At 32.0% G+C, this 27,598-nt stretch overlaps 1 protein-coding gene across 5 annotated transcripts in view; it reads right to left on the reverse strand.

The window, feature by feature from the left end:
* LOC143065299 (calcitonin receptor-like) overlaps positions 1-27,598 on the reverse strand; it is an 84,814-nt gene that overhangs the window by 14,784 nt on the left and 42,432 nt on the right. For all 5 annotated transcript variants that reach the window (XM_076238800.1, XM_076238799.1, XM_076238798.1 and 2 more), the window contains 4 exons: positions 7,426-7,536; positions 6,975-7,060; positions 6,248-6,360; positions 1,155-1,281 (listed from right to left, as the gene is read on the reverse strand). In XM_076238800.1, coding sequence (XP_076094915.1) covers positions 1,155-1,281; positions 6,248-6,360; positions 6,975-7,060; positions 7,426-7,536 — 437 coding nt within the window. The remainder of the gene's footprint in view (positions 1-1,154; positions 1,282-6,247; positions 6,361-6,974; positions 7,061-7,425; positions 7,537-27,598) is intronic.

Here is a 27,598-nt window from a genome sequence, read left to right on the forward strand (position 1 = left end):
TCAAGAAACGCAGGTGACAGGCGAATAGTATTGTAAAAACACATTTGGCACATTTCCTAACATCACTTTTGACAAGTGATAAATATTGACAGATATTGGGTATTTTAGCAAAACTTGAAATGTGATTCATGTTTTAGCAACACTCGACAGATATTGGGTATTTTAGCAACACATTGGACATATTTCGTGTTGTCTATCAACACCTAACGGTTTATGGGTATCTCGCAATGAATTCTAAAAACATATTTAACAATTGATTGGTTTTGACAAGTGTTTTGTTCTAATAAAAAATGTGTCGTTCTCAGAGACAATCGAATTGTATGTTTTGTTTAGTAATCACAGTTTTATTTTCTTCACGAAGGAAATTGAAACTCACATTACTAAAAATCATTAATGGGCCTACAAATCGAGTTTTTTATATTAATCAACACTATACACAGATATTGACAAAAGATTTGATTAAATAATATAAAGTCACATTTGATAAACATTGATAGCCCTCATGGGAATTCTAATAGAATTTGACGGTAACCTTACTAAAGAAGGATCATTAGATGACCCAATAAATTGTGTTTTATAGGAGTAAGACCACGATTGATTTTCCACTCCGGTTATATATCAGATGAAAGTTTTATCGTTTTGTACAAAAAGCAAGAAACAAATCCTTAACTCTTTGTTTCTAAAACCTGTGCAATTCTCTTTTACGTTTGCCTATTTTTGTACATTGTGTTAAGATTTTATTGCTGGTAAAATATGGGTTTGCCATTTCTTATTCTTATCAAGTGAAAACTTTTGTAGCATTTGTATTTAATGACAATTGTACTGTTTAAGGTTTCAACCTAGCTAATAACATTTTGAAATAATTGATAAATTGTAAAACGTGCCAAAATAGACATTTAAAACCGATAGATCTTTTATGGCATCTGACGATTAGGTCATGTTGACTCACTCAAGATCCATTTTTGCTGAAATATTTTGCCTCTTAAGTTTTTCCATATCTACAACAGTTTTGTCCATAAAAAAAGCAAAAAACAAAATAAAGGATAAAATGATCGTCCAGAAACAATTTTATCATTTACACGGGCAGATGGCATTTCCGCTCTAGTGACATCACCGTCCGTTTTAACCAACACAATTCAGATTTGTATACATACCGGCTGATCATGGAGTACATCACCATCCATTATAACCAAAACATTATACAGGATGTACATAATGGCAGTCAGTAGATAAGAAATGAACAAATTTTTATGCAGAGTTATTCTGTCACAACGTAGTTGTCTGAAACGAAAAAAAAAAAGAGGCAAACGATACCACGGGAACAATTAAAAATCAGAATAAAACAGTCAATACAATAGCGGGAAAACGAAAAACGACGAAAAATTAAAAAAAAGAGCCATTATAATAACACTACACAGGAAAGTAAAGACTGATGAATATGAAACACCGAAAACTTGGTCGATTTAAAAAAAAAATCCGTTGTTTTGTTTGTTTTTTTACTACATTTAATAGTGATGTTTTTTCTTTCGTTCAATAAAATCTTTTTCTAACTACTTTTGAAGTTATGAGCAGTCAATTTACTAGCCAATCAACATAAGTTTTGACCTAACTTGAAAAACTAAACTGAAAATCTACTGATTATATGTATGGAATAAAAATAGCACTGTATAAGTTTAAGCAGACTGTTATGTTATCCTTATGTGAAACGTTCAAACCAAAAACAAATGAAACCAATGGATGTATATGTAGTCTAGATAAATTAACTGATATTGCAATGGCATTTACAATGGTAATCGTTTCATTTTCTTATATTCAAATTAAGATAAATTAAGCTGTAACCAAATTCAGAAAACAGTTCATCATGATATTGCCCACCCTTTTCAACGCATTATGGTGTTCGATCTTAATAAGATGTCACAAAAAGGATAAATTACTAATTGTTTTTCTTGAGTTGATTTCAATTTTATGTGACATTTAGTATGAGTAGACATACACGTTGATAACTAACAGGCTAATTGATTCCTTTATAATTAGAATTAATACAACTTGTAATATTTGGTACCTACGGAGGTTTAGGTCAACAACAGTGACTATAATTAAGGAAATTAAAAAGAAATAGGTAGGTAGATCAAATGAAATAAATGGGAAATATGCAAAATGAACATCACCAACAAGGAATAGTAAAAATCATTAGTATGATCACTTAGAATAATTAGGTGGGATTTACATATATCTTCTTTTAAAAAGTGGGAAAACATATATATTTTTACTTGTCAAATCATTAGAGACATACGGCAGAAAATATGCATTCAAATAAATTCTCTTTGATTCGTGTTCATATGCTTTCATGGTCAAACAATCATTGTTACAACCGCATTTGGATATAAGGAGATGTGATATGAGTGACAATGAAACAATTCTCCAAGCAAGTTACAATTTGTAAAAAAAATCTAATTAGTTTATTATAATATTTAGACAATAAACAGCTGTAGATAGCATTAAAGGGGAGAAGGTGACACTTGGAAACTGAAGTATAATAAAGGACAGAAGAAATATCTTGTGCTTAATACTTGTTATAGTGATGTTGGAGATCACAATGTATTGAATCTGTAATTAAGGTCTTTCCTTTTACAAAAGGGAAAGACCTTACTGTATTTCTTTTGTTTATTATTATTATTATTATTATTATTATTATTCTTCCGTTAAACTTTGACAAATTTAGCCGCGTTAACCGTAAGACGTGTCGCTTTCATATTCACACTTTGTATAGATGTCATGAATACCTATCTGGAACTCACCCTGTGAGTCGAAATATTTTGTCGGTTCGGAGTAATCCCTCCGAAACCCAAAAACCTTGTTATCGTTCCAACACCATAACCGTAATAGGTAGAAAAAAAACAAAGGGTGAAATTTGTTCAGGACCAGACCCCGGTTCTTCGTTACATTTGGATCGAAAAGATTCAACGACTCATTGGTAGGGTTATGCCCCTATGAAAATTAACCGGTGTCGGTTGGCCACCAAAACTCAAAAACCGTAAGTCGTAGACACATAGGATCTTCACCAATCATCATCATTTCATGTATCTTTAAAAAATACCTCAAGGTCAAATTTGTATGTTGACCTTGACCTTTGACCTAACACCTTGTTATGGGATAATCTCAGAAACCATTATACTTACAGAAGTTTTAAATGGTGGAAAATGTTTGGGTCATTATGGCGCAACTTTGTTACATTTTGACCAAAGAGATTTGACCTTTCTATAAGGGGCATAACCCCTGTTTTAGGTTTTTGAAAAGACAAAATCAGCTTTTACTGTATAACCAAAGGTCCTAGACCCTTGGGGTCTTCAGTAATGGCATTGGGGACCAATGACCTTGACAAAGGTCCAAAGGTCAAGGTCATGTCCAGATAGCGAATTTAGTGTTTTTAAACTTATTTAAAGGATTTTTAGTGTGTTTTCAAGCTTTTTAAGGTTGACCTTGACCTTTTCAATACATTCTACGTCTGTTGGAACATGTATTTTACATTAAAAAAGGAAAGACCTCTCAATTGTTCAAGAACAATTGACAGTTTAATTTCTATTTACTTTTTGTAACAACTATTGATACCATTATGGTCTCAATCAACTTAATAAAGAAAATCTAATTATTAAATGTGCAAACTTGGATAATCGTTTTGTGCAGGCTTGATCGTGTTACATCATAATAATTCTGACATTTTTTAATTATGAAATCACTTAAAGTATTATTTGGAAAAAAATTTCTTTAAACGTCCCGTTGTGAAACATTATTTTTACATTCCTTCAAAGAATGATTTCTAAGCGGTCTGTTCCCTGAAGTTTGTGCCATTCGACTGCAGTCCTATAGATCTGAATTCGAGCAACAAGTATATACATAAAATCAAAATGTTCGATTTTTTAGTTAGCGTTGTAATGATGTTTTCTATGTTTTTATTATGTAATTTGTTTGGAAGTTTCACGACAGAGAGGTTTGGCCCCTTCACCTTATTATTTTGATGTTTCACGACAGAGTAGAGACTTCGTCACTTTTCTGTAGCATTTATAAGGTTCTCAACAGAAAGATTTTGTTTCTTAACTGAGATGAGTGGATATTTCACAGCAGAGAGCTGTGGTCCCTTTACCTTATATAAGGATGATTCAAAGAAGAGCAATTTTACACTAGTACTGAAAACCCTCCTTCCTTGTTGTGTGCATTTTACATAGACAAATAAAATCGTATAATATAATCAAAATGAGGATGTTAATTTGATGTGTGCTTCTTCGTTACATTTGTTGTTTTTATAGTGATTAATATGATAACACAATGTTGACTGCTGTACCCCTATTTTTGACATTTTTAACTATTATGTCTGTTTGTTTTGTGACAATATAATGGAATGTGATACGACTGTCATACAAGTGAGAGGTTTAGCTAGCTATTAAACCAGGTTCAATCCACCATTTTCTACATTTGAAAATGCCTGTACCAAGTCAGGAATATGACAGTTCTTGTTTATTCGTTTTTGATGCGTTTTGTTATTCGATTTTGCCATGTGATTATGGACTTTCCGAATTGATTTTCCTCTGAGTTCAGTATTCTTGTGATTTTACTTTTTAGTTTCTTTTTGTAGTATTTGGGTGTAACACAGAAGAGAGGTTTTGGTACCTTTACCTTATTACTTGGATGTTCCACAGAAGAGAGATTATGTATCTTTTCTATAGTGTTAAGATGTTTAACAGTAAAATGGTTTTGTTTCTTAACTGAGTTATTTGGATGTTTCACGGAAGAGAGGTTTGGTCCTTTTAACTTAGTAGTTGGATCTTTATCGGCATATAGTTTTTGTTCCTTTACCTAAGTGCTTGCATGTGTCGCAGTATAGAGGTTTGAAGCTGTTGCTGAAATATTTTAATGTTTCATAGAAGCTATTTCGGTCTTTTTTCTGTAGTATTTGGGTGGTTCACAGCAGAATTTGTTTGTTGATTAACTTATTTGTTTGGATATTTCACAGAAAAGAGGTTTGGCTCTTTACCGTAGTATTTGGATGTTTCACAGAAGAGAGGTATGGTCTTTTTTCTGTAGAATTCATATAATTCACAGCAAAAATGTTAGTTTCTTAACCTTGATATTTTGATGTTTCACAGAAGAGTGGTTTCGTCTCTTTTCTATAGTATGTGTATGGTTCTCAACAGAAATGTTTAGTTTCTTAACTGCGTTGTTTGGATGTTTCATTGCAGAGAGGTTTGGTTCCTTTACCTTAGTATATGGATTACTCCCAGAATAGAAGTTTAGTCTCTTTTTGTAGTTTTTGAGTTTTTCACGGCAGAGAGGTTTGGTCTCTTTGCTGTAGTATTTGAATGTTTCACGGCAGAGAGGTTTGGTCTCTTTGCTGTAGTATTTGAATGTTTCACAGCAGAGAAGTTTAGTCTGTTTACCGTAGAATTTGGAGTGCTTACGACAAAGAGATTTGATCTCTTTGAGTAGTATTTGAATACTTCCCAGCAGAACGTTTTTGTTTCTTAACTGAGTTGTTTGGATGTTTCAAAGATTAACAGTTTTAATTCTTTATTTGGTTGTTTGAATAATTCACAGTAGAATGGTTTGCTTTTTAACTGTGCTCTTGGTTTCACAGCAGAGATGTTTTTTTCTCTACTGTGCTATTGTTGTTGTACTTCATAGCAGAGACGTTTACTATATTAAACAGCAAGGAAATTTGTTCTTTTTACTGAACTGTTTTTATGGTTGATAAACAGATAGATGTCAACATATTATATTCAGCTATAAAACGACCGGTCATTAACAGGTGTGTAAATAAATTAAACAGCAACTACCTTTTGTATGCTTATATACAAAATACAAATCTATCCAAATGCAAAAAAAAAACAAAGTTACGGTATAGGACAATCACTGGCATGATTCCTCATTTGGTTTGATTTATTTATATATAGCTTTCAACCTTGAAAAAATAAATTTTCTGACACATCGTTTTCAATATACTAGAAGTTTATGTGACTGTTATACAAGTGAGAGGTTTAGCAAGCTTTCAAACCAGGTTTAATCCACCGTTTCCTACATTTGAAAAATGCCTGTACCAAGTCGGAAAAACGAAAGTTATCAATTTGACTGTTGTGTTTGAGCTTTTGATTTTTACATTTGGTTAGAATTTTAAATTTTACACTGAGTTCGGAATATTTGTGATTTTTTTTTCTTTTTAGATTATATATAATATTTATATCATAGCACTACTTACCTAAATTTAAAAAATATAAATAATGATATCACCAACAGGGTTATTGATATAGAAAATCCAACAAGTGATATGTATATATGACGAAAAGCATTCAACACTTCCTTGTTTAAATCCTGCAATAATATACATTCTTAATATAGATAGAAATATGTATAAAAAGTCTACGCGTTCGAATTGAATATATTCTTTATACAATTTTTAAAATCATCATGGTTCCTCATCGGTAAATGTCAAATTGATGTGAAGATATACAGTAAATCATTTAATTGGATTTTTTTTAATAGCTACAAAATATATATGAGAGTGAAAGAATGAATGATTCAAAAGGCGCATCTATTTTTCAGGAATTTTAATCATTCATTTTGAATTTAAATGTTTATCTATAGTATGTATAAGTATATTTTAACTAAAGGCAGTCAAATACTATTTTAATACAATATATTAAACTATAAAACGCTACACAAAAAAATGTACCAAGTCAGGAATATGACAGTTGTTTGTCATTCGTTTGATATTTTGGAGCTTATGATTTTGCCATTTGCGTTTTGAATTTTTTAGGAGTTCGGTTGTTTTGTTTTACTTTGTATTATAAAATGTCATTAAGCTTAAAACGACCTATAGTTGTTAATGTCTGTGTCATTTTGGTCTTTTGTGGATAGTTGTCTCATTGGCAATAATACCACATCTTCTTTTTTATATAATAACATGTATTTGTATTGAGACAAACCTCCTCTATTTCTCTGGTCATTCGACATTTCATATAATTAGCACGTTCCCATGTCCCATTTTCTGAACAATTTTTATATGCTATTTCTGTAAATAAAAAAAAGAAAGCAACACATTATAAATTTCATGTCCGATGCACTTATCTGGATTTAACTTCATCATAAAAGCTCAGAGCATTAAAAAGACATGAAAACTAGCAAATAAAGGATACAAAATACAATCTGACAAATTGCATCGAGTAGGGTTACACTCAATTAAAACAAAAACAAAACATGTGTTTTGTGCTTCTATTTCAATTTCATCAATATCATAGACGTATATAACTATGTATATGAATATGTTCTATAACTGTGAGGCAAATCAGTTGATTTCTTGGAATCCTTTTATCGTCTGTTTTGCACCTCATTTTAAACCTGAATCCTTGGATAACAAATGGTTCTATTTTTCTGTACCTTTTGTGTTAAAGCCTGGGAGATAAGGACACGGTTTTGTCATTGCTGTACCAGCTCTCGTAAAATTCCAGCAGCCAAAGAAGTCCGAAGTAGTATTACAGTACAGATCATCTGAAGATAAAAATCACAACTCTATTTCTTCATGAGATTTAAATGTTTTATAGTATGTTGTATGTGGATAGTTGGGTTTAACACCTGAATTTTCTCTTTATAGAAATCTTTTTTGCAAACTTTCTTAGAGGTTTTTCAATACTTTCCTTTACGACTTACAAGAAAATATTAAGAAATATAAAGTCAAACAATCTATTGATACACTTTTTTTTCTTTTGATAATGATTACTAGGTAAGATTACCTTTCACATGTATCAACTAGAGATCATAATGACATATCTCATACCAGCTTGTCATCTCTAGCTAACTTTATCGTTATTATAAAACACATATTAAATAGAATATTAACTGACACGTCAATAAACTCATCATAGATACCAGGACTAAATTTTATATATACGCCAGACGCGCGTTTCGTCTACAAAAGACTCATCAGAGACGCTCGAATCCAAAAAAGTTAAAATGGCCAAATAAAGTGCGAATACCTGAGGTAGAAACGTCTAAGTATTTCAAAAATTTCAAAATTTTATAATATTAGCGTATTATCTTTAATGAGGTGATAGGTGTCATGTACAATTTGCAAGTTTTAACTTTAGAAAAATTATAAATGGCAGAGATTACTGCATCTTCCCTTGTTGAAAGTGATGAATATGGGGCATTATTTAACATATAATGAACCTTATAGTCATCAATGATTATCAGAAAAATAATCTGGCAACATAATATTGGAAGCATTTTAATTATTTAGATACTATTTCGGAGTGACTGATTCATATACAAAACAATTTTATATAAACATTTTATTTAACTTCCGTTATACACAAACCTTTGGGCCTACTGTTCAGCCATAAAAAATACAAATAAAAGGCATAATTGTGTTTGCTTTTCCTGCTTTTATGAAATACAAGGTTTAGATGCAGCAACTTATCAAGTATTGGCATTTATTAAAAGGATCGCTTCACGTTAATTAATCTGTATTGTTGTTTACTATTTCTATATTTACACATGTTGATTGTCATGGAAAATTCTTAAAACTACTGGCTCTGACATAACCATTCATACTGACTAAAACAAATTGTCATTCATTGATACCGAAGGAAGTTGTGATAAACTCAACCTTGACTTCTGGTTGTCAGCTTCAATCAATGTGCTTCTGATCAGCGAGTAAGGAATAAAGACTTCCCGCATTGACACGTTCATTACAAATAGTTGGTATTAGTTTATTACCCGGTACTGCACCTAACGATAACCTTAATTCATACCGACAGTAATGGAAACAAACACACTGACCAGTTGACAGAAGTACCAAGTACATCTTTACTTATTGAAAATATGTAAATTAATAATTACATTCAACTTTGGCACACAATAAGGCTCTATAAACATAATTTGTATGTTGTTCAAATATTTTTTAAAGATTTTACTTTCGTTTCAGTATGCTGCAAAGGACATCTTTATATGCATAACTTTTGGATGACAATTATTTCATCGCATATAATTTATAGTCAGGACAATGACTACAACTAAAGAAGCAGTAGTCTTCATGTTCCGTATAGTAAGGACAGTCGTCTTAGTTTATATTTCTATACTCTTTGAAATTTTAGTCATTTATGAAAATCTTCGATTTTGAAGCTTGAAATAGTCATTATATTGCGTTTATTTTGACGATTTTGGTGTCGTTTCGCTTATTATAAATTATCAAGACCGACTTATTTCTAATCGAAAACTGAACTTGATTGTAGCTCTGTAACGTGCATGTTTTATATTCATAGATATTTCACAGATTGTTAATTGATCGTACATCTTGGACTCAGAAAGGCACACTTGTATATTAATTTTAATTAATATTTAATATTCAGATGAAGTTAGACGAATTCTAAATGCATACAAACCTAAATAACCTTCCGATATACGACAGAGTTAGGTATAATGTTGCTTATTAATAGCGTATTGATCTGACATCTTGAAAATTAAAATGTTTCATCTTCAAACGCCAATTATAATGCACATTAACTCTCTCTTGATACATCAAACGTTTGTTCTCGCTTTTGAAGATTTTCTAGGTGATCTTTTACAATCCCTTAATCTTTTCCATTATTATTGTCAATATCTTTAACGACGGAAATATTCCATAGACACCCTCTGTGCATTACTATATTTCTCAGGTGGTTAGTAATGCAAGCAGTAACAGTTGCAGTAATGTTTAAGAATATAATGTGTTCATTACTAAAACATCGTTACGACCGGTATCAAAATGTCGTGATAAGAAGATAAATTTGTTTCATAGACAAGTATCAGTAAGGTATAGTTCAATGTCCAATGATTTAATATAAAAAGCATTTCCAATGCATCTTTTATGGTTATATCATTTATAAAATATTTATTACGAAGTCTTCATTTTTGGCAACCTATTAATCAAAGGGGATGGGTATACGAATACGAAAAAGCAACAAAAAAATATATGCAGTCATCTTGCAAGAGGTCCGCAGATTTCTTGAAAACTGTAAGTGATGATGTAAACAAAAATCCTTGAATCTTGTGTGTTTAGGAAAGAACTCAACGATTCGTTTATAGTATAACTTTACAATAATACTTTTATTAACTTTCTGTAAATCTACCTATGCACAGATTTATTTTGGCATAACACAATACCAAGCTTTCTGCACTTTTTATGCTATTGCAATATAAACAACACTGAAAAGTAAAGCCTTTTAACTTAATAATGACGCATTGTTTGGACACATTTATACCACTTATATTTTTTTTTATTGAATTGGTGAAACGCTTTCATATGAAAATATATGCCGTACATCTTTTACATTTTTAAACGAAACAATAAATTAGACGTGAGCAACAACTCGAAGGAAACAGTTTGCGTCATCAATATGCTATACATACATAATCTCGTGAAAGTTACCGATTGAAATTCAGTTTTGAAAACATTATGAATTTTATCATATCATGAAAACAATTTCTATGCACCATTATACAGAGTAAAACAGAACATAAAACCGTAGGAACTTCATGTCGAGATTATCACTCTAGCTGTTCATGCAATGTAGATATATATTAAAAAAATATTTCAAATACACAAACTGTAAAACAACACGTCAGATCACCACTTTTAATCACTTTTTGTTCTATTTTATTATAACTTTTATTATTAATGTTTGCATGATGTTTGTTTGCAGAAAGTGCAGTTAGGTGACTTATATTTTGGATACTACCTGCTGTATTTATATGCAAGAATTAGATGTATATTATAGTCCAAAAAATAACGCTTAGTAATGAGGAAAACATGCCTACTTCTTTAACAACGAAGGAAAACATATCTTGTTACAAATTCAAGCAAAATCTATGACCAACAAATATTTTTCAAACAGGTATCAACAAATACGTTAAATACTTTATAAAGTAATAGATTCATACCACATCAATCATTACGTACTAAGAAACATAGATCATTGGAGGGAGTGTACTAACAAAGCATACTTCAAAAGAATCATCGAGAATAACCATTAGCTTCAGTACTTAGGTCTTACTTTTGAACACTATTACACAATCTGTCTTCATTTCCATGCATATGCGCTAAAGAAGTGATATTTGATATGAATTGTTTCTAGTCATTGCCTTTCAGATTCAAAGTTTTTATTCCTGTCCTGTATGAACACGCCATATATGATATCAGTTGACTCATTAATCAATGTAATGTCAAATTAACAATCGTATCAATATTTACAGTCACACCTTATTTTACAAAAAAATAAAACTCAAATAATAGAAATGTTTCATACAAAACTTCTATAAAAAAAGTTGTAAGTCATTGCAACAGGTCGTTTTGCGTGTCGATCAACCTTAACTCGTTTCATCTTAAAATGTAAAATGTATGATAGAAATAAATAAAAATTCTTCAACGACATACAAACTCAACGACATACAAACTCAATGACATACAAGCTCAATGACATACAAACTCAATGACAAAAATAAATCTAGAGATCATCTTAAAAATATATTTAGAGTTCCACAATAGACAAGTGACTATGAAATATGTCAAAACAAGTTAACAGAATACATCTAATAAAGACTCTCAAAGATATATCATCAACAACAAATTATCCAGATCAGTGTTAAACAGAAGACTTTTACGAGGTCCCTGACTTAAATAAGATACATGCACATGTTGCGGGATGAAACTACTGCTTAGGGTATCTCCTTGCTATTTTTTAGACGTTATACCTCGGTAAATTGTCAATTTTGATTAAGTTTTCGAAATAAAATTTATTTAAACCGATACTGTGGTAGCCACACTTAAGTGTATTTATGGAAAATTGATTTTGTTCACTATATATTTTATACTGAAATAAACGAGTGATTAATACTTAGTAATGAAGCACAGCTTGTTTACTAATCGTTACAAGCTTATATATTGAAATATTTATATTTAACCGATTTTCAGGTCAGACAGAATTTGACCCATCCAAATATTACAAAACATTTACAAATATAACACTCAACAATATTCATATTGTAAATACTTTTTAAAGTCTGTCGTCAATAGGATTTGCAAGCCTTAAAATCAATTTCGTATATTAACCGTAAGTAATTCTTCTTTAACGCACTTGGATCTTACTTGCATTTCTATTTGCATTCATTAACAGAAGTTGATTATTCAAGTGGGAACTTCATGTTTGGTCTGCTGAACTTAATCTTTAAGATTCAGAAATAAATACCAATAAAGCGTTACCAGATATGTAATGGTACGTTTACCTTATTGTCCGATTGTGTTGATCAATTGGGTTATTACATGTCAAAAGACTTTGAAATAAATTGAAATACATGTACCAAATCAAACACTCATACGAAAATATCTAATCAATAGGAGCAGAAGTGAATTTAAAGATAATTTAATTTGATCTTTTTATGAGACCTACCTATCAAGCTTATGTAACTATACCTTAATTAATAGCTTTGGTTTGATGAGAAACTTTGGAATTCGGTTTTTATGTTAACATATTACTACAATGTACATTCTGCTTCAACACAAAATCGTAAGCCATTATATCATTCGTCACTTTTATCTATCATTATAAAATAACTAATCTTATCTGTAATAAAGAAAATAAATTATAGAGGTTATATTTGTCTTAAACTGCAAACAAAAAATAAAAGAAAGCAATTTATCTTTAAGTTAAGATAATTTGAGAGATTATCACTAGAACTGTTTTTTCTTAACAGAAAGAGAGTAATGAAATGCTTTTATTTAAAACAGAACAGAAAATAGTGTCTAGATAAAAGACATGGTATTTCAGGAAAAATTCTTGATTTCGCTTAATAGGACTTAAAAATCACACTATCGCCATGATACAACACAAAGTATGTCATTTGTGTTAGCAGTTTTCCTTTAAAAAGCAGTTTGTAAAACAATTTAAGGTATTTCTATAAAAACAAATTATGAAATTGTGAGATGACGGCCGAAAATAAAGAGACACAATATCAGACATACAACATGTTTGTTCTTTCTATTTGCTATCATATAACTGTGCATCTTCTGTTCACTATGGTAACGCAATTTCGTTATCTGAAATCGCTATCCTCTATAGCCGTGCCCCTACTATTAAATAAAGTTTCTCTGAAATCGGTGTCCTCTATAGCCGTGCCCCTACTATTAAATAAAGTTTCTCTGAAATCTCTATCCTCTACAGCCGTGACCCTACTATTAAATAAAGTTTCTCTGAAATCGCTATCCTCTATAGCCGTGCCCCTACTATTAAATAAAGTTTCTCTGAAATCGCTATCCTCTATAGCCGTGACCCTACTATTAAATAAAGTTTCTCTGAAATCGGTGTCCTCTATAGCCGTGCCCATACTATTAAATAAAGTTTCTCTGAAATCGCTATCCTCTATAGCCGTGACCCTACTATTAAATAAAGTTTCTCTGAAATCGTTATCCTCTATAGCCGTGCCCCTACTATTAAATAAAGTTTCTCTGAAATCGCTATCCTCTATAGCCGTGACCCTACTATTAAATAAAGTTTCTCTGAAATCGTTATCCTCTATAGCCGTGCCCCTACTATTAAATAAAGTTTCTCTGAAATCGCTATCCTCTATACCCGTGCCCCTACTATCAAATAAAGTAATACGTAATCGTTTTTAAATTTACTACCAAACAGGGGTTATTCTCTTGTTCTTCTGTTCTCTAACGTAACTGGCATATGCTCTTTGGTAAAACAAAACAAAAACTACATCCGTATTTCTGATGTTCACTACGGTAACTGGTGTCCAATCTTTTAGTTGGCAATCCTTCAGCGGTTCTTCTGTTGTTGACTGAAGTATCTGGTGGTATTTGTTTATTTATGTTTTTTGTTGTTTATTTGTTTTGTGTTTTATCCTACAGCCATGTCTTTGCTGTTTTCTTATCTAATGTTGTCTGTTCTTTTATTAGGCTATCCTACTTCTGTTATTTACTACAGTAACGCTAGGATACAGCTACATGCACTCCATGTTAGGTTAATAGCATATGTCATGTTAGACTGAATCCTAAGTGAAGGTTATCTTATTTTTTGCATTAATATTTTGCATTTATAAAACGATATATAATATCAGAATGTGTAATATGATATCATAAAATAGTACAGTGTAAGTATGTGATAAGACCATATTGTTTGCTCCATTAATTTGAAATTCAAAAAGAAATACAAATCTATCCAAGAATCTTCAAATGTTGATAAGAAATTAGTTTGTCAGATAGTAGTATTTGTATTTTAGAATTTTGTATTGCTTATCTGAATTAGGGCTTCAGTGTTCCTTATGAAAAACACCATTACTCAGTCTGCTAATACTAAAACCTACAACTGAAATGATAAATGGTCAAATATGTCATAGTGATACTTTTAGTGACTTTTCTGCACTAAAGTCTTCAGTTTATGTCAGTCTCATTATACATCAACAACGTAACACAAATCTGACAGTATTGATGAAATTAACTTACTTTGTAAGACAACAGGTTTGCTCTTATCATACCCCTCTTATTGTAACGGCAATTCTGTTTAATCACAATCTGCTACTGATTAATTGATGTGTAGACAAAGAGTAACCTTTTAATAAAGGAATCTTTTATGTTGAATTAACATAGGAGATTTAAGTAATACACCGTCTCAAATCGTGTTTCTTGTCAGAAAGTACTATTAGTTAGTATCATAGGGAATGAAACTGAAACACACCTAAGCTAAATAGTCTGTACCGGAGAAACAAAATCAAGACAATGCTATGTAAAGATAAATATTGTTTACAATTAGAAAAATATCATATATACAAATCATCACATAGTAGTCCACTACTATGACAGAGAGTGAAAGATGAAAAATAGCCACGAATTAAAGCATCGTATCAGCAGTATTCTCATCAGTTCACTGTTTACAAAACAATTGACGAGTTACCGGACACCATATCGATGAAACATTAAGTTAAATCTGATAAAAATATACATCATCTAAGTGTCCATAAACAACAGATGTCTTCTTATAATCATTGTTATATATCATTGATTAGAAGTTTCATAACTGCGCTGAAAATATACATTCAGTAATTGACATTAGCCGTACCTAGTATAATCCAATTGCAATAAAAAAAAGTTATTGCCGTTTCAAATACCATAAAACTTCTACATTGCAACGATTCAATTAAAAACGCTTAGCAATCATATATTTATTCTAACTATCAAGGCATGAAGACTAATGATTTCAAAAACGAATATATTCTTTATTTCAAACACACTGTTACCTTTTACAGCAAAAGAGTGTTCGTGTTTTTGGAGAACAAAAAATGAACATAGAACTGCAACAAAAGCAAACGCCATCATACATAGAAACGAACTACTTGATATAAAAGCTTCAATATTCCTGACTTGTTACAGGAATATTTAAGAAAAGATGTGGTTCGAACCTGGTGAAATGGCTAGCCAAACATCCCGCTTTATGACAATGCTAAAATATCGCTTAAATAACAACACTACGCGACTGAAATACAGCCAAAAGACACACAAACACAAAAACGTTTATCACAGAGAAAATACAAACAAATAATATAATAGTTGACACGACATGTAAAAACCGTATACTGGAATGGAAAGTTTACATGCATGTCTTTTTTCAACATTTTCAATGTATTAGCATCTCTGATATGAAACATGGAGGTCGCTTCTGTGAATCAGAAAGTAAAGGAAACAAAACATCTATTAATATTAAGTATCTCTAGCAAAGAGGAGTGGTTTGTAAATCAGCTATATTTATTCAGTACAACTTTAACAAAGTATGACAGATTAACCCCATTTCACATCCTGTTTTTTATGATAACAGTATTAATAATGCAAACAAATAGTAATCGTATTGATCTTCAATTTTAAGCTTAATAAACTTATCGAATTGATTCGCAACCTTGCACTTTAAAAATGAGTTATAAAAAGATATCGTGGCGCTTTTTTCGTTCTTTATTGTTGTTTGTGCACAAAAGTGAAAATATAAACCTTAAAATTCCGTGAAATTTAGTTTTAGTATAATATTGACATAAATATAAAAAAAAATCGGACAGATATAAAACCGTTAGATTCTGATACATTATAACATTTACCATGAGCACTTTGATGGAAATACTAAATTTTACCATAACAAGTTTTACTAGATTACATATTTTTGCTTCAAACGACGTATGGCACATACATGTACCAGCAATATAATATTTTATTTATGATAAGGTACCTGTATGCATCGATTTATTTTGGTTAATGGGTTTAGTCAATGTTTTATTAGAAGGAAATTGTAAATAAAAAGTAAAATCACAAAAATACTGAACTCCGAGGAAAATTCAAAAAGGAAAGTACACAATCAAATGGCAAAATCAAAAGCTCAAACACATCGAACGAATGGATAACAACTGTCATATTCCTGACTTGGTTCAGGCATTTTCTTATGTAGAAAATGGTGGATTGAACTTATGACTAAAAACTTGAAGAAAACTAGAGGCTCTCAAGAGCCTGTATCGCTCACCTGATTCTACTTGGGTTTTTGAAATCATAAAAAATATAAAATTTGGCTAAAAGTAACAACACTTGGCCAGCACCTCATAAGGAAAGAAACACTCATGCTATGTTTGATTTCATTCCATTCAGTGGTTCTTTAGAAGAAGACTTTTGTATGCATTTCCCATAGGGTCCTATGTTAAACTAAGTCCCCTGCTGGCAGCCATCTTGGATGATGGATCGGCTACAAAGTAACAACACTTGATCAACACCTTATAAGGAACGTTCATGCCATGTTTGGTTTCATTCCATTCAGTGGTTCTCTAAAAGAAGACATTTGTATATATTTCCCATAGGGTCCTATGTTAAACTAAGTCCCCGCTGGCGGCCATCTTGGATAATGGATCGGCTACAAAGTAACAACACTTGATCAGCACCTCATAAGGAACATTCATGCCATGTTTGGTTTCATTCCATTCAGTGGCTCTCTAAAAAAAGTCATTTGTATACATTTCCCATAGGGTCCTATGTTAAACTAAGTCCCCCGCTGGCGGCCATCTTGGATGATGGATCGGCTACAAAGTAACACCACTTGGGCAGCACCTCATAAGGAACATTCATGCCATGTTTGGTTTCATTCCATTCAGTGGTTCTCTAGAAGAAGTCATTTGTATGCATTTCCCATGGGTCCTATGTTAAACTAAGTCCCCCGCTGGCGGCCATCTTGGATGATGGATCGGCTACAAAGTAACAACACTTGGTCAGCACCTCATAAGGAACATTCATGCCATGTTTGGTTTCATTCCATTCAGTGGTTCTCTAAAAGAAGTCATTTGTATGCATTTCCCATAGGGTCCTATGTTAAATTAAGTCCCCCGCTGGCGGCCATCTTGGATGATGGATCGGCTACAAAGTAACAACACTTGGTCAGCACCTCATAAGGAACATTCATGCCATGTTTGGTTTGATTCCATTCAGTGGTTCTCTAAAAGAAGTCATTTGTATGCATTTCCCATAGGGTCCTATGTTAAACTAAGTCCCCCGCTGGCGTCCATCTTGGATGATGGATCGGCTACAAAGTAACAACACTTGGTCAGCACCTCATAAGGAACATTCATGCCATGTTTGGTTTCATTCCATTCAGTGGTTCTCTAAAAGAAGTCATTTGTATGCATTTCCCATAGGGTCCTATGTTAAATTAAGTCCCCCGTTGGCGGCCATCTTGGATGATGGATCGGCTACAAAGTAACAACACTTGGTCAGCACCTCATAAGGAACATATTCATGCCATGTTTGGTTTCATTCCATTCAGTGGTTCTCTAAAAGAAGTCATTTGTATGCATTTCCCATAGGGTCCTATGTTAAACTAAATCCCCTGCTGGCGGCCATCTTGGATGATGGATCGGCTACAAAGTAACAACACTTGGTCAGCACCTCATAAGGAACATTCATGCCATGTTTGGTTTCATTCCATTCAGTGGTTCTCTAAAAGAAATCATTTGTATGCATTTCCCATAGGGTCCTATGTTAAACTAAGTCCCCCGCTGGCGGCCATCTTGGATGATGGATCGGCTACAAAGTAACAACACTTGGTCAACACCTCGTAAGAAACATTCATGCCATGTTTGGTTTCATTCCATTCAGTGGTTCTCTAGAAGAAGTTCAAAATGTAAAATGTTAACGACGACGACGGACGACGACGGACGCCAAGTGATGAGAAAAGCTCACTTGGCCCTTCGGGCCAGGTGAGCTAAAAATGAACAACCTTCACTTAATGCAAAGATTTAGTTAGCAAGTGTGGCTGTTCCTGTAGAAAACTTAGTTCAAACGGAATAGCACATCTGAATGTTTACGGTAATGGTGATACTGAGCCCGGAAATTTAGATAAGATCAGGGTAAACTCATCAATCCCTCAAATCAAATTACTTTATATTTCAAAATGTGACCAATTCAACACTGTGATCTTTGAATACTGTTTGTATTGATATAAAAACTGATTTGAGCGTCGCTGATGAGTCTTATGTAGACGAAACGCGCGTCTGGCGTACTTAATTATAATCCTGGTACCTTTGATAACTATTTACACCACTGGGTCGATGCCACTGCTGGTGGACGCTTTGTCCCCGAGGGTATCACCAGCCCAGTAGTCAACACTTCGGTGTTGACATGAATATCAATAATGTGGTCATTTTTATAAATTTCCTGTTTACAAAACTTTATATTTTTCGAAAAACTAAGGATTTTCTTATCCCAGGCATAGATTACCTTAGCCGTATTTGGCACAACTTTTTGGAATTTTGGATCCTCAATGCTCTTCAACTTTTTACTTGTTCGGCCTTATAAATATTTTGATTTGAGCGTCACTGATGAGTCTTATGTAGACGAAACGCGCGTTTGGCGTACTAAATTATAATCCTGGTACCTTTGATAACTATTTCTTATCAGTAAATTAAAGCCATTCTTAATATCTTTGTTATGCAAATATGCAGATTCACAGTACTATATTCTAACGATATCTATATTTTGGCATTGCACAAGCTGACTGTTAACGACGTCTTTACACAAAATCCACAGGATATTGCATGGATATACTGATTGATATGTTAGTTTTATATACATGATTTGTTATTGGTTGCTATTGACTTAGTACTAGCTGTCAGTAAAAAGCAAAATCACAGAAATACTGAACTCCGAGGAAAATTTGTGCTATATTTCTGTCACGTATTATTGTCATTTCCTCGAGATTTTAATATTGTCATTTAGCGGGAGGTTTGGCTAGCCATTAAACCAGGTTCAATCAACATTTTTTTTTCTTCACTGTTTTGAACCAAGTCTTGAATATGTTAGTTGTTATCAAATAGTTCGTTTCAATGTATGTTGGCGTTTGTTTTTGTTGCACTTTAGTGTTCCTGTTGTTTCTTTATTTTCATCTAATAGTTCTGTATTAACCCGTATTTGTTTTCTCTTAATCGATTTATGACTTTTTAACACCGGCATACTACTGTTGTCTTTATAAAATATCTATAAATATATATACAAATGTAATATTCCAAATTTTACCTACGGCTCTAAATAGTTAACTTTCAGATGCTTTTTTGTGACTCCTTTTGTAAATCTCGTCCTCTTGCACCTATCATGTTATTGTTTAACCTTTTAACAAATGATTCTTACGCACCAACCTAACACAAAGAGATACTAATCGAAAGCTAATTATTTGTTCTTTCTGTTTTCCTAGGTCGTAAACAATTCATACGCTGCAATTTCCGTTAAAACCAGGGCCTCAAGTCAAGAATGAACATTCCTTAATTTCCAAAAATTAAAAAAAAAATGTCATTTACTGGTTCTTGATTTTTCTTAAATATTCGGAATATAATATGAACCTTATAGAGGAAAATACAAAACTTTCACTGAAAAGAACATCTTGTCAAATCTTTTACGTATCATTTTTAGGTATCTGTATTAAATGGGTTAAACATGCAAATGCAATGCTTTTGGTGATTAAATGACCGTTTTGTCATATTTGTGTTAGCAAATTGTCGTCAGTAAATATTAAAAGATTGTATACCCATGTATGAAGTGTCAAATTGAACACATTTCTTCGTTTGATAGCAAAATTAGAATGATTATATAATACTTTGTATACACAGCATTATAAGGTCAATTGAATTTGCCTTTCCTACAAAACAAATATCTCAAACATTGAAAACAAGTGCAAATTAGATTTTCTGTCAATTGGGTTAAAATCAAAGGTACACACATAATTTGTAATGTATTTACTATGAACTGTTGAGTACTTGAGACATACCCGTTAGGAATTTGTGTTCCTAAATGCTTTTCAACTTCGTACTTTAATTTTTTTAATTCGAGCGTCACTGATGAGTCTTTTGTAGACGAAACGGGCGTTTGGCGTAAATATAAAATTTCAACACTGGTACCTATGATGGGTTTATTCATATGTGCCCGTGAAAAGGCATTAACGGAAAGGGGAAAAGGAGGAGCAATATAGCACACTTTTGAGTAAAACTTTTTCAACTCATTTCACGTTTTGCTGATGCACCACTGCCAAATTAGGAGAATGCTGATACAATGTGTCATAGATCGAATTTATTGGTTAGGTGTATGTTCACTTGTTGTGTTCATATGTCTTTTGATTGAGTTAAGCCATTTCAATGGATATTTTATAATGCGTCTTCCTGTGTTGTGGTTTTACACTATCGTCTTATGTAAGGATGTAGGTTAGTATCTGTAAAAACGTTAAAATCCGTTGCATTTGTTTGCTATTGTCATAATTCAGGAACCTGATGTTCAGTTGTTGTTATTGTTGATATGGTTCATAAGTGTTTCTCGTTTCTCATTTTTTTTTTATTAGGGGGGGGGGGTATTATACCGTTGGTTTTCCAAGTTGAGTGGTTTGACATAAGTCATTTTTTCTTAATAGCTTGCTGTTTAATGTCAGCCAATGCTCTGTGTTGAAGACTATTGTCCCAGGTTAGGGGAGGGTTGGGATCCCGCTATCATGTTTAACCCCGCCACATTATTTATGTATGTGCCTGTCCCAAGTCAGGAGCCTGTATATTCAGTGGTTGTTGTTTGTTTATGTGTTACATATTTGTTTTTCGTTCATTTTTTTACATAAATAAGGCCGTTAGTTTTCTCGTTTGAATTGTTTTACATTGTCTTATCGGGGCCTTTTATAGCTGACTATGCGGTATGGGCTTTGCTCATTGTTGATGACCGTACGGTGACCTATAGTTGTTAATGTCTGTGTTTCATTGGCAATCATACCACATCTTCTTTTTTTATATTTGACCTATAATGGTTTACGTTTTCATACTGTGACTTGGCTGGAGTGTTGTCTCATTGTAACAGCATCTTCTAAAATCTATTAACCACGCCACATTCTTTAAGTGTCCCAAATCATGCACCATGCCATGTTTATTTTTTCGTTTATTGTATTGTTATAAAATATGCCCATAGTTTTATTGTTTGCATGAGTTCACATTTTTCGGTGCTTTTCATAGCTAACTAAACAAATCTAGAGAAAAAACAACAAAGGCAATGATCTCGTGTACAAAACATAACATTAAAAATGTTTACTTGAATCTTATTAAGAACGACGCAGTTACTAGCTGAACCAAAAGCTGTACGCGATACATACATTTTCTTTTCCATTTACCATTTCATTCCGTATTTCAAATGAAATTGTCCTGGAAATGGTTTTAACCAATTTTTCTATCTGGTTTGATTTTGAGTTTATGTTGACAGATCACTTCAACTGCTATAACTAGTTTATGTCTGAAATATCAGCACTTGTTCATTAAAATCAGGATCTGTTTTTGTACTTTCTACAAGATTAAAAGTTCGATTATTTCTTTGATTATGTCACAGTAACTTCCCTAGAAGACAACCACCTCGACACATCTCGTTAACAAATACTACTAAGATATGTATTAAATTGTTTATCATATGTTACTAGTGAAACGAAGTTTTAGCGAAATAACATTTTATTATTACGTGTGTCATGACCTGAAATCTAAGAGACATAAAAAAAAAGCAGGGAAAAGGAAAAAGAACAAATAAATGAAACATAGGAAAAGGAAGAAACTGAGATGACGAGGATAACATTTAAGAACAAATTGTTAGTATTTCTGCCAAAGGAAATTTCATCTTTACTTGGGTAAATATTAACCAAAGAGATGAACCTAAATATATTTCAAACTACGATATAATTACATTTAGAAATATAGCATACTGTGTCTAATATAAAGCCATCTGTCTTTTTAAATGACTTTTTTTAAGGATGGTTTATTTAATTTTAGTCAAAGATTAATATATAATATAAATATAATTTTCTGTGGTAATATCAGTGCACAATGATACATAATGAACTTATGCAAGGAGATTGCATGTTGCTATAATATCTGTTATAACAATATTACGGTATCAATTGTTCTGTCCCAGTTGCACATTTGATGCCTGAGTCAAAAGTAGTTGCAAATCCACAGCCTATTAAAAAAGGAAGAGCTTAGAAACAAAGGGATCTTTCTGAGTTGATATTTACTTTTCAATTAAGATATAGGCCGTCTGGACATTTACTTATAACGTATACAATAAAAGGCTTTGCTTATCATATCAAAAGATCAAATATTTAGGTGAGAGGTATCGCTAGCTATAAAACCAGCTTTTATTCACCCTTTTCCACATTAAACAATGCCTGCAAAAAGTCAGGAATATGATGGTTTCTAGCCATTCGTTTGATGAGTTTGAGCATTTAATTTTTCCAATTGCTAGGGACTTTCCGTATAGAAATTTTCTTGATTAATCTTTATAATGTCGGAGGGTCTTAGAGGTTCCGTCAGGGAGTTCTACTGACGGTAATAAATTTGAATCCCGAATAGACGGTCAAATAGTGCGCTTGTAATGGTGAAAGGTAATATAACAAAAATAATGAACTCTATAAAGAAAACATGCATCTTGATATTTCTACTTGTAAGTAGGTGTTTCCTCAAAACGATTACATTGGCATGTATGAAACAAATGTGTTTAGTCGCAATACGATGTTGTCAAAGTTTTAAGTATCTTTATATGGGCGGTTTACTGACATGAACATTTCATATTAATCATGTCAGAATTCCCTCGTTTTTGGTCTTCCGTAGGTATCTGTGGCATTTGTGCTCTGATTGCATTATCACATAGCTTTACTTTTGTATAATAATTAACTTCAGCTTACTCTGAAGACTTTATACTGAATATCTATTACTTCACTATTAAACTGGTGTGAGATGGGAGGGATATCTAAACACAATATGTCGAAATACGCATTGAATATGTATATAGATATAAGACGAGGTGGTATGAATACCAATGAGACAACTCTCCCGTCAAAGTACAGTTTTCAACAGTCACACCGAACAGCAAGTTATAAAGGACCCCAAAAAATACCATTGTAAAACCATTTAAATGGGAAAACTAACGATCTAATTTACATAAAAAAAACCATCAACAGACGACAACTACTGAATCCTAGATTACCGACTTAAAACAAATGCAGCGGGTTTAAAAGTTCCACCCTTGTCTGAATTAATAGTGTAACATCACAACATAGAAAGACACACTATAAAATATCAATTAAAATGACTTAACTCAATCAAAAGACATAATAACACAAGTGAACATACACTGAACGAATAAATTTGATGTTTGACACAATGTAAATATATGAATATCTATTTTTTAATACGTGCACACATGTATGAAAAAGGAATTAGTAATCCTAAATTATTATTTTCCTTTTAACAGATGTTTTAAAGCTCTAAGCATGTAAGACTTAAGGTTCGGGTATATCCCTTCAAATGAGTAATATCTTTGATTTTATTCAAAACTTTGCATGTTGCCGTTCTTTCAAGTCAGAACAGACCTTAATGAGTAGACAAAAATATGAGCATAAATACAAACTTAACCTCAACTAAAAATAATCAAAATTCGGGATATCTACCCTGACACTGTCTTTAAGACAGCACTATTGATAATTCTAGTATAATAAAGTGAACTTTTATTTCCATATTGTGATTTTGGAATATGATTGATTTGTGTTTGCCTTACGGTTAGGGGTAAATATTCCTGTATTCTAACAATATTAATTAAAATGATGATTCTAATCGTGAATACAAATTGATCATTTATTTTCAAGGACATGTGCAATGGTGATTTCTGATATAATGTATTAATGCCGTTGCTAACGTTTTTCACACCTTACTTTCATTTTTCATTTTAATGCAAATTAACTGGAAGCGCTGAGGGTGGTAAGATCTAACAGTAATGAAGTATACTGTTTATAATTCAAAGGTTATCCGACACTAGAATAACACGTTTTCTATAACAATAACGTAAATTTGTAATCTTTGGAATTGGTTTAGAGAAATCTAATTAATCTCCAATTATTCTAGGTTACTGTAAATAATCAGTGAATCAACCAAGACGCAATCCTACTGGGCTTAATTCTTGATTAAATACCACTTTAGTTTTAATTATAACATTCACTGTTACTCCTGTAGTACAAGGAGTCATAACGAATCGATTCTGAAGTTTAGTAAGGTGAATCGGAGATCTGATTCAATGAAGAAGTTGTTTTCAGCTCAGTGTCATTACCTCAGACAGATTGTTTAATAAAACCTAAGCTAACATATCCTGGGATTAGTTATATGACATAAGACATACTTCAATGCCAATCATTATTATAGAGACGTGTACTGTTAGTGTTTCCATCCGCTATTTTTTATTAAGTATAAATACATAAAACAAAATTTAAAAAAAAGAGAAATGAAAGGCGCCCATTTTGAGTTCATAGTTGTTTCAAATTTGCCTCCGACTGGGAATTGTTATTACTAAATATTCTCTTAGTATCAAAAATAGAAGTAGTCAGAACTGCTTTACACTAATTCAATGGAGGCACTAGCTACGAGATATATACAAAATATAAAGTATGATTTGGTTTTGTTCAATCATTAATGAAAGTGAAATTATAGTGAAATAAGTATTCGCTTTTAGCAGACAGTATGGTTCCATTTTGTCAAATCAGGCTACGAAACCTTAATGATGAATTATTCATTTGCTAGTGAATAATTCGGCCTGATTGAATCCATATTCATGTACGTCCAATTTAGGTAGAGTTATAACGCATGATTTGCGCGTGTTCGGTTATTTGAAGGAAAAGAATGTCAACATTGAAAGTGAAACAAAGGTAAATAATTTAAAGAATAATCTTATACAAGTAAAAACGATGATTGATGTATCTTAATTTTTCTTACCTATAATATGAAATTAGCAGATATCGAAGATCTTCGGAGATCAACTAGATAGTAAAATTAGATGGCGTCAAGACTAAAATACACAGGAAATAAAGTAACATATTATCAAGCCCAATCCCTGTAAATTGTTTATTTTAAACTATTTATAATTTTAAAAACTGTTTTCCATGGCTATATTAAAATTAAATTTGTGAACTCGATTCAAATCGGTGAACATTAGTTTGACAGCTAGTGACCCTTTAAGTGTAATTCAGAAATTTTCCGACTTTGTTTATCAAATTGTGTCCAAATCTAAAATAACAAATTCAACGGTAATGAATTATCTACATAAAAAGGTTTATTCACCAAATCAAACAAATAATGTAATTCGTGTTTTTCAATTTAAACTTTCGAACCTTAGAAATACTTATTTTAGCTATTATGAATTAAATCTGTTATGATAATGAATCTCTAATAATTCATGATGTTTATGTACAAAATTATATAAAGAGATTTACTAAATATTTCATTAACAATTTAAACACACCAAATTCAATTATTAAAAGGTACAACGTATCCGAATAAGTCTTTATAAATTGAAAATTTGTTATATTAATTTTTGATATACTGACAGTAAATAATTTTATGTTATATTAATTTTTGATATACTGTCAGTAAATAATTTTATAAGACATTTTAGAATGATTTATATCGATTATAAGTAAATTGCGATAAAAGATATTAGGACAAACAAACACAAAATGTGTTATACGAATGTCACGAGCTCACAAAACTTCACAAATTCGTTATTACAAGAATGTTCTCTGACATAAACGAGGATGTGCAAACACAAAGTTTTACAATTATATCGTTTGCAGTTATGAAATGTTTTGACTGAATGAGAACCAGTGACCTTTCAGTATCCAATCAAATCTTTACCTTCAAAGGTTTTAGTTGTTCTAGCATTGGTCCTTGCTCTAACTATTGACAATTAAAATCATAAGTGTGTAAACTGCTAAATTTTTACGGTTATTGTATCCTCAAAATTAATGTTAAAACCGTTAATTTCCCGACATCGTTTCTATTTCATGCAATAAAATATGACGTGAAATTCACCTGAGCTTATACGTGAAACACGTGAATTGAAATGCATATGGATCTCACGTGAACTTCACCATAGCATTGGTATTGGTCATGTTAATTAAATTTGAAAATTAAAGATGTTTTTAATAGCTTTATTTTGAAAACTTATTTAAATTTTCAAGTGAAAACACCGAGATTTTCACATGAGATTAACGTGAAACTAGTTCTCGTCGTTTCACGTATAAGCTCATTTGGGATGAAATTCGCGAGAGTGAAAATTCCCATGTGTTAAGCCTCGTATAGGATCTTACAATGGTTTTACCATGACCCATATATTTTATCACACAAATATATTTAAATATAAAAAAAGAGGATGTGGTATGATGAGACAACTATCCACAAGAGACTAAATGACACAGACATTAACAACTATAGGTCACCGTACGGCCTTCAACAATGAGCAAAGCCCATACCGCATAGTCAGCTATAAAAGGCCCTGATATGACAATGTAAAACAATTCAAACGAGAAAACTAACGGCCTTATTTGTATAAAAAAAATGAACGAAAAACAAATATGTAACATATAAACAAACGACAACCACTGAATACAGGCTCCTGACTTGGGACAGGCACAATCATAAATAATGTGGCGGGGTTAAACATGATAGCGGTATCCCAACCCTCCCCTTATCTGGGACAGTGATGTAACAGTACAACATAAGCATGGTTACATATACATTTTGTAAAGTATAAAAAAAATCTATCTGAGGACATACATGTATATACCGATGATATACTTATACATATGCCTGCAAACAAGTATAGAGGAAACCCCCTATATTAACTAGAAAAGATCCTATCCGAGGCTTTAGTAACGTCTTATCAAAATGCATTACAATCAGACCTATTTACAATATATTACAAGATGTAAGGAAATTGCTTCCTAAATGTCCCTTCAAGGAAAATAATTAACTATACATAAACTGACATACACAAACGTATTACTGTCGTATTTTAAATCATATTACGACTATTTAGACAGGGCCAGAACCGACTGCTGCTCTAGATTATATTGAATTCTGTTATGTTAAAATGTTTTATTTTCTCGTTTGGAATATAAGATGTTGTTGTGGGCAGACGTTTGAAATTCTCAGTTCTAATTTGTTTTTGTGCCGT

Source organism: Mytilus galloprovincialis, chromosome 2 (genome assembly GCF_965363235.1).
Source record: "Mytilus galloprovincialis chromosome 2, xbMytGall1.hap1.1, whole genome shotgun sequence".
NCBI lineage: Eukaryota > Metazoa > Mollusca > Bivalvia > Mytilida > Mytilidae > Mytilus > Mytilus galloprovincialis.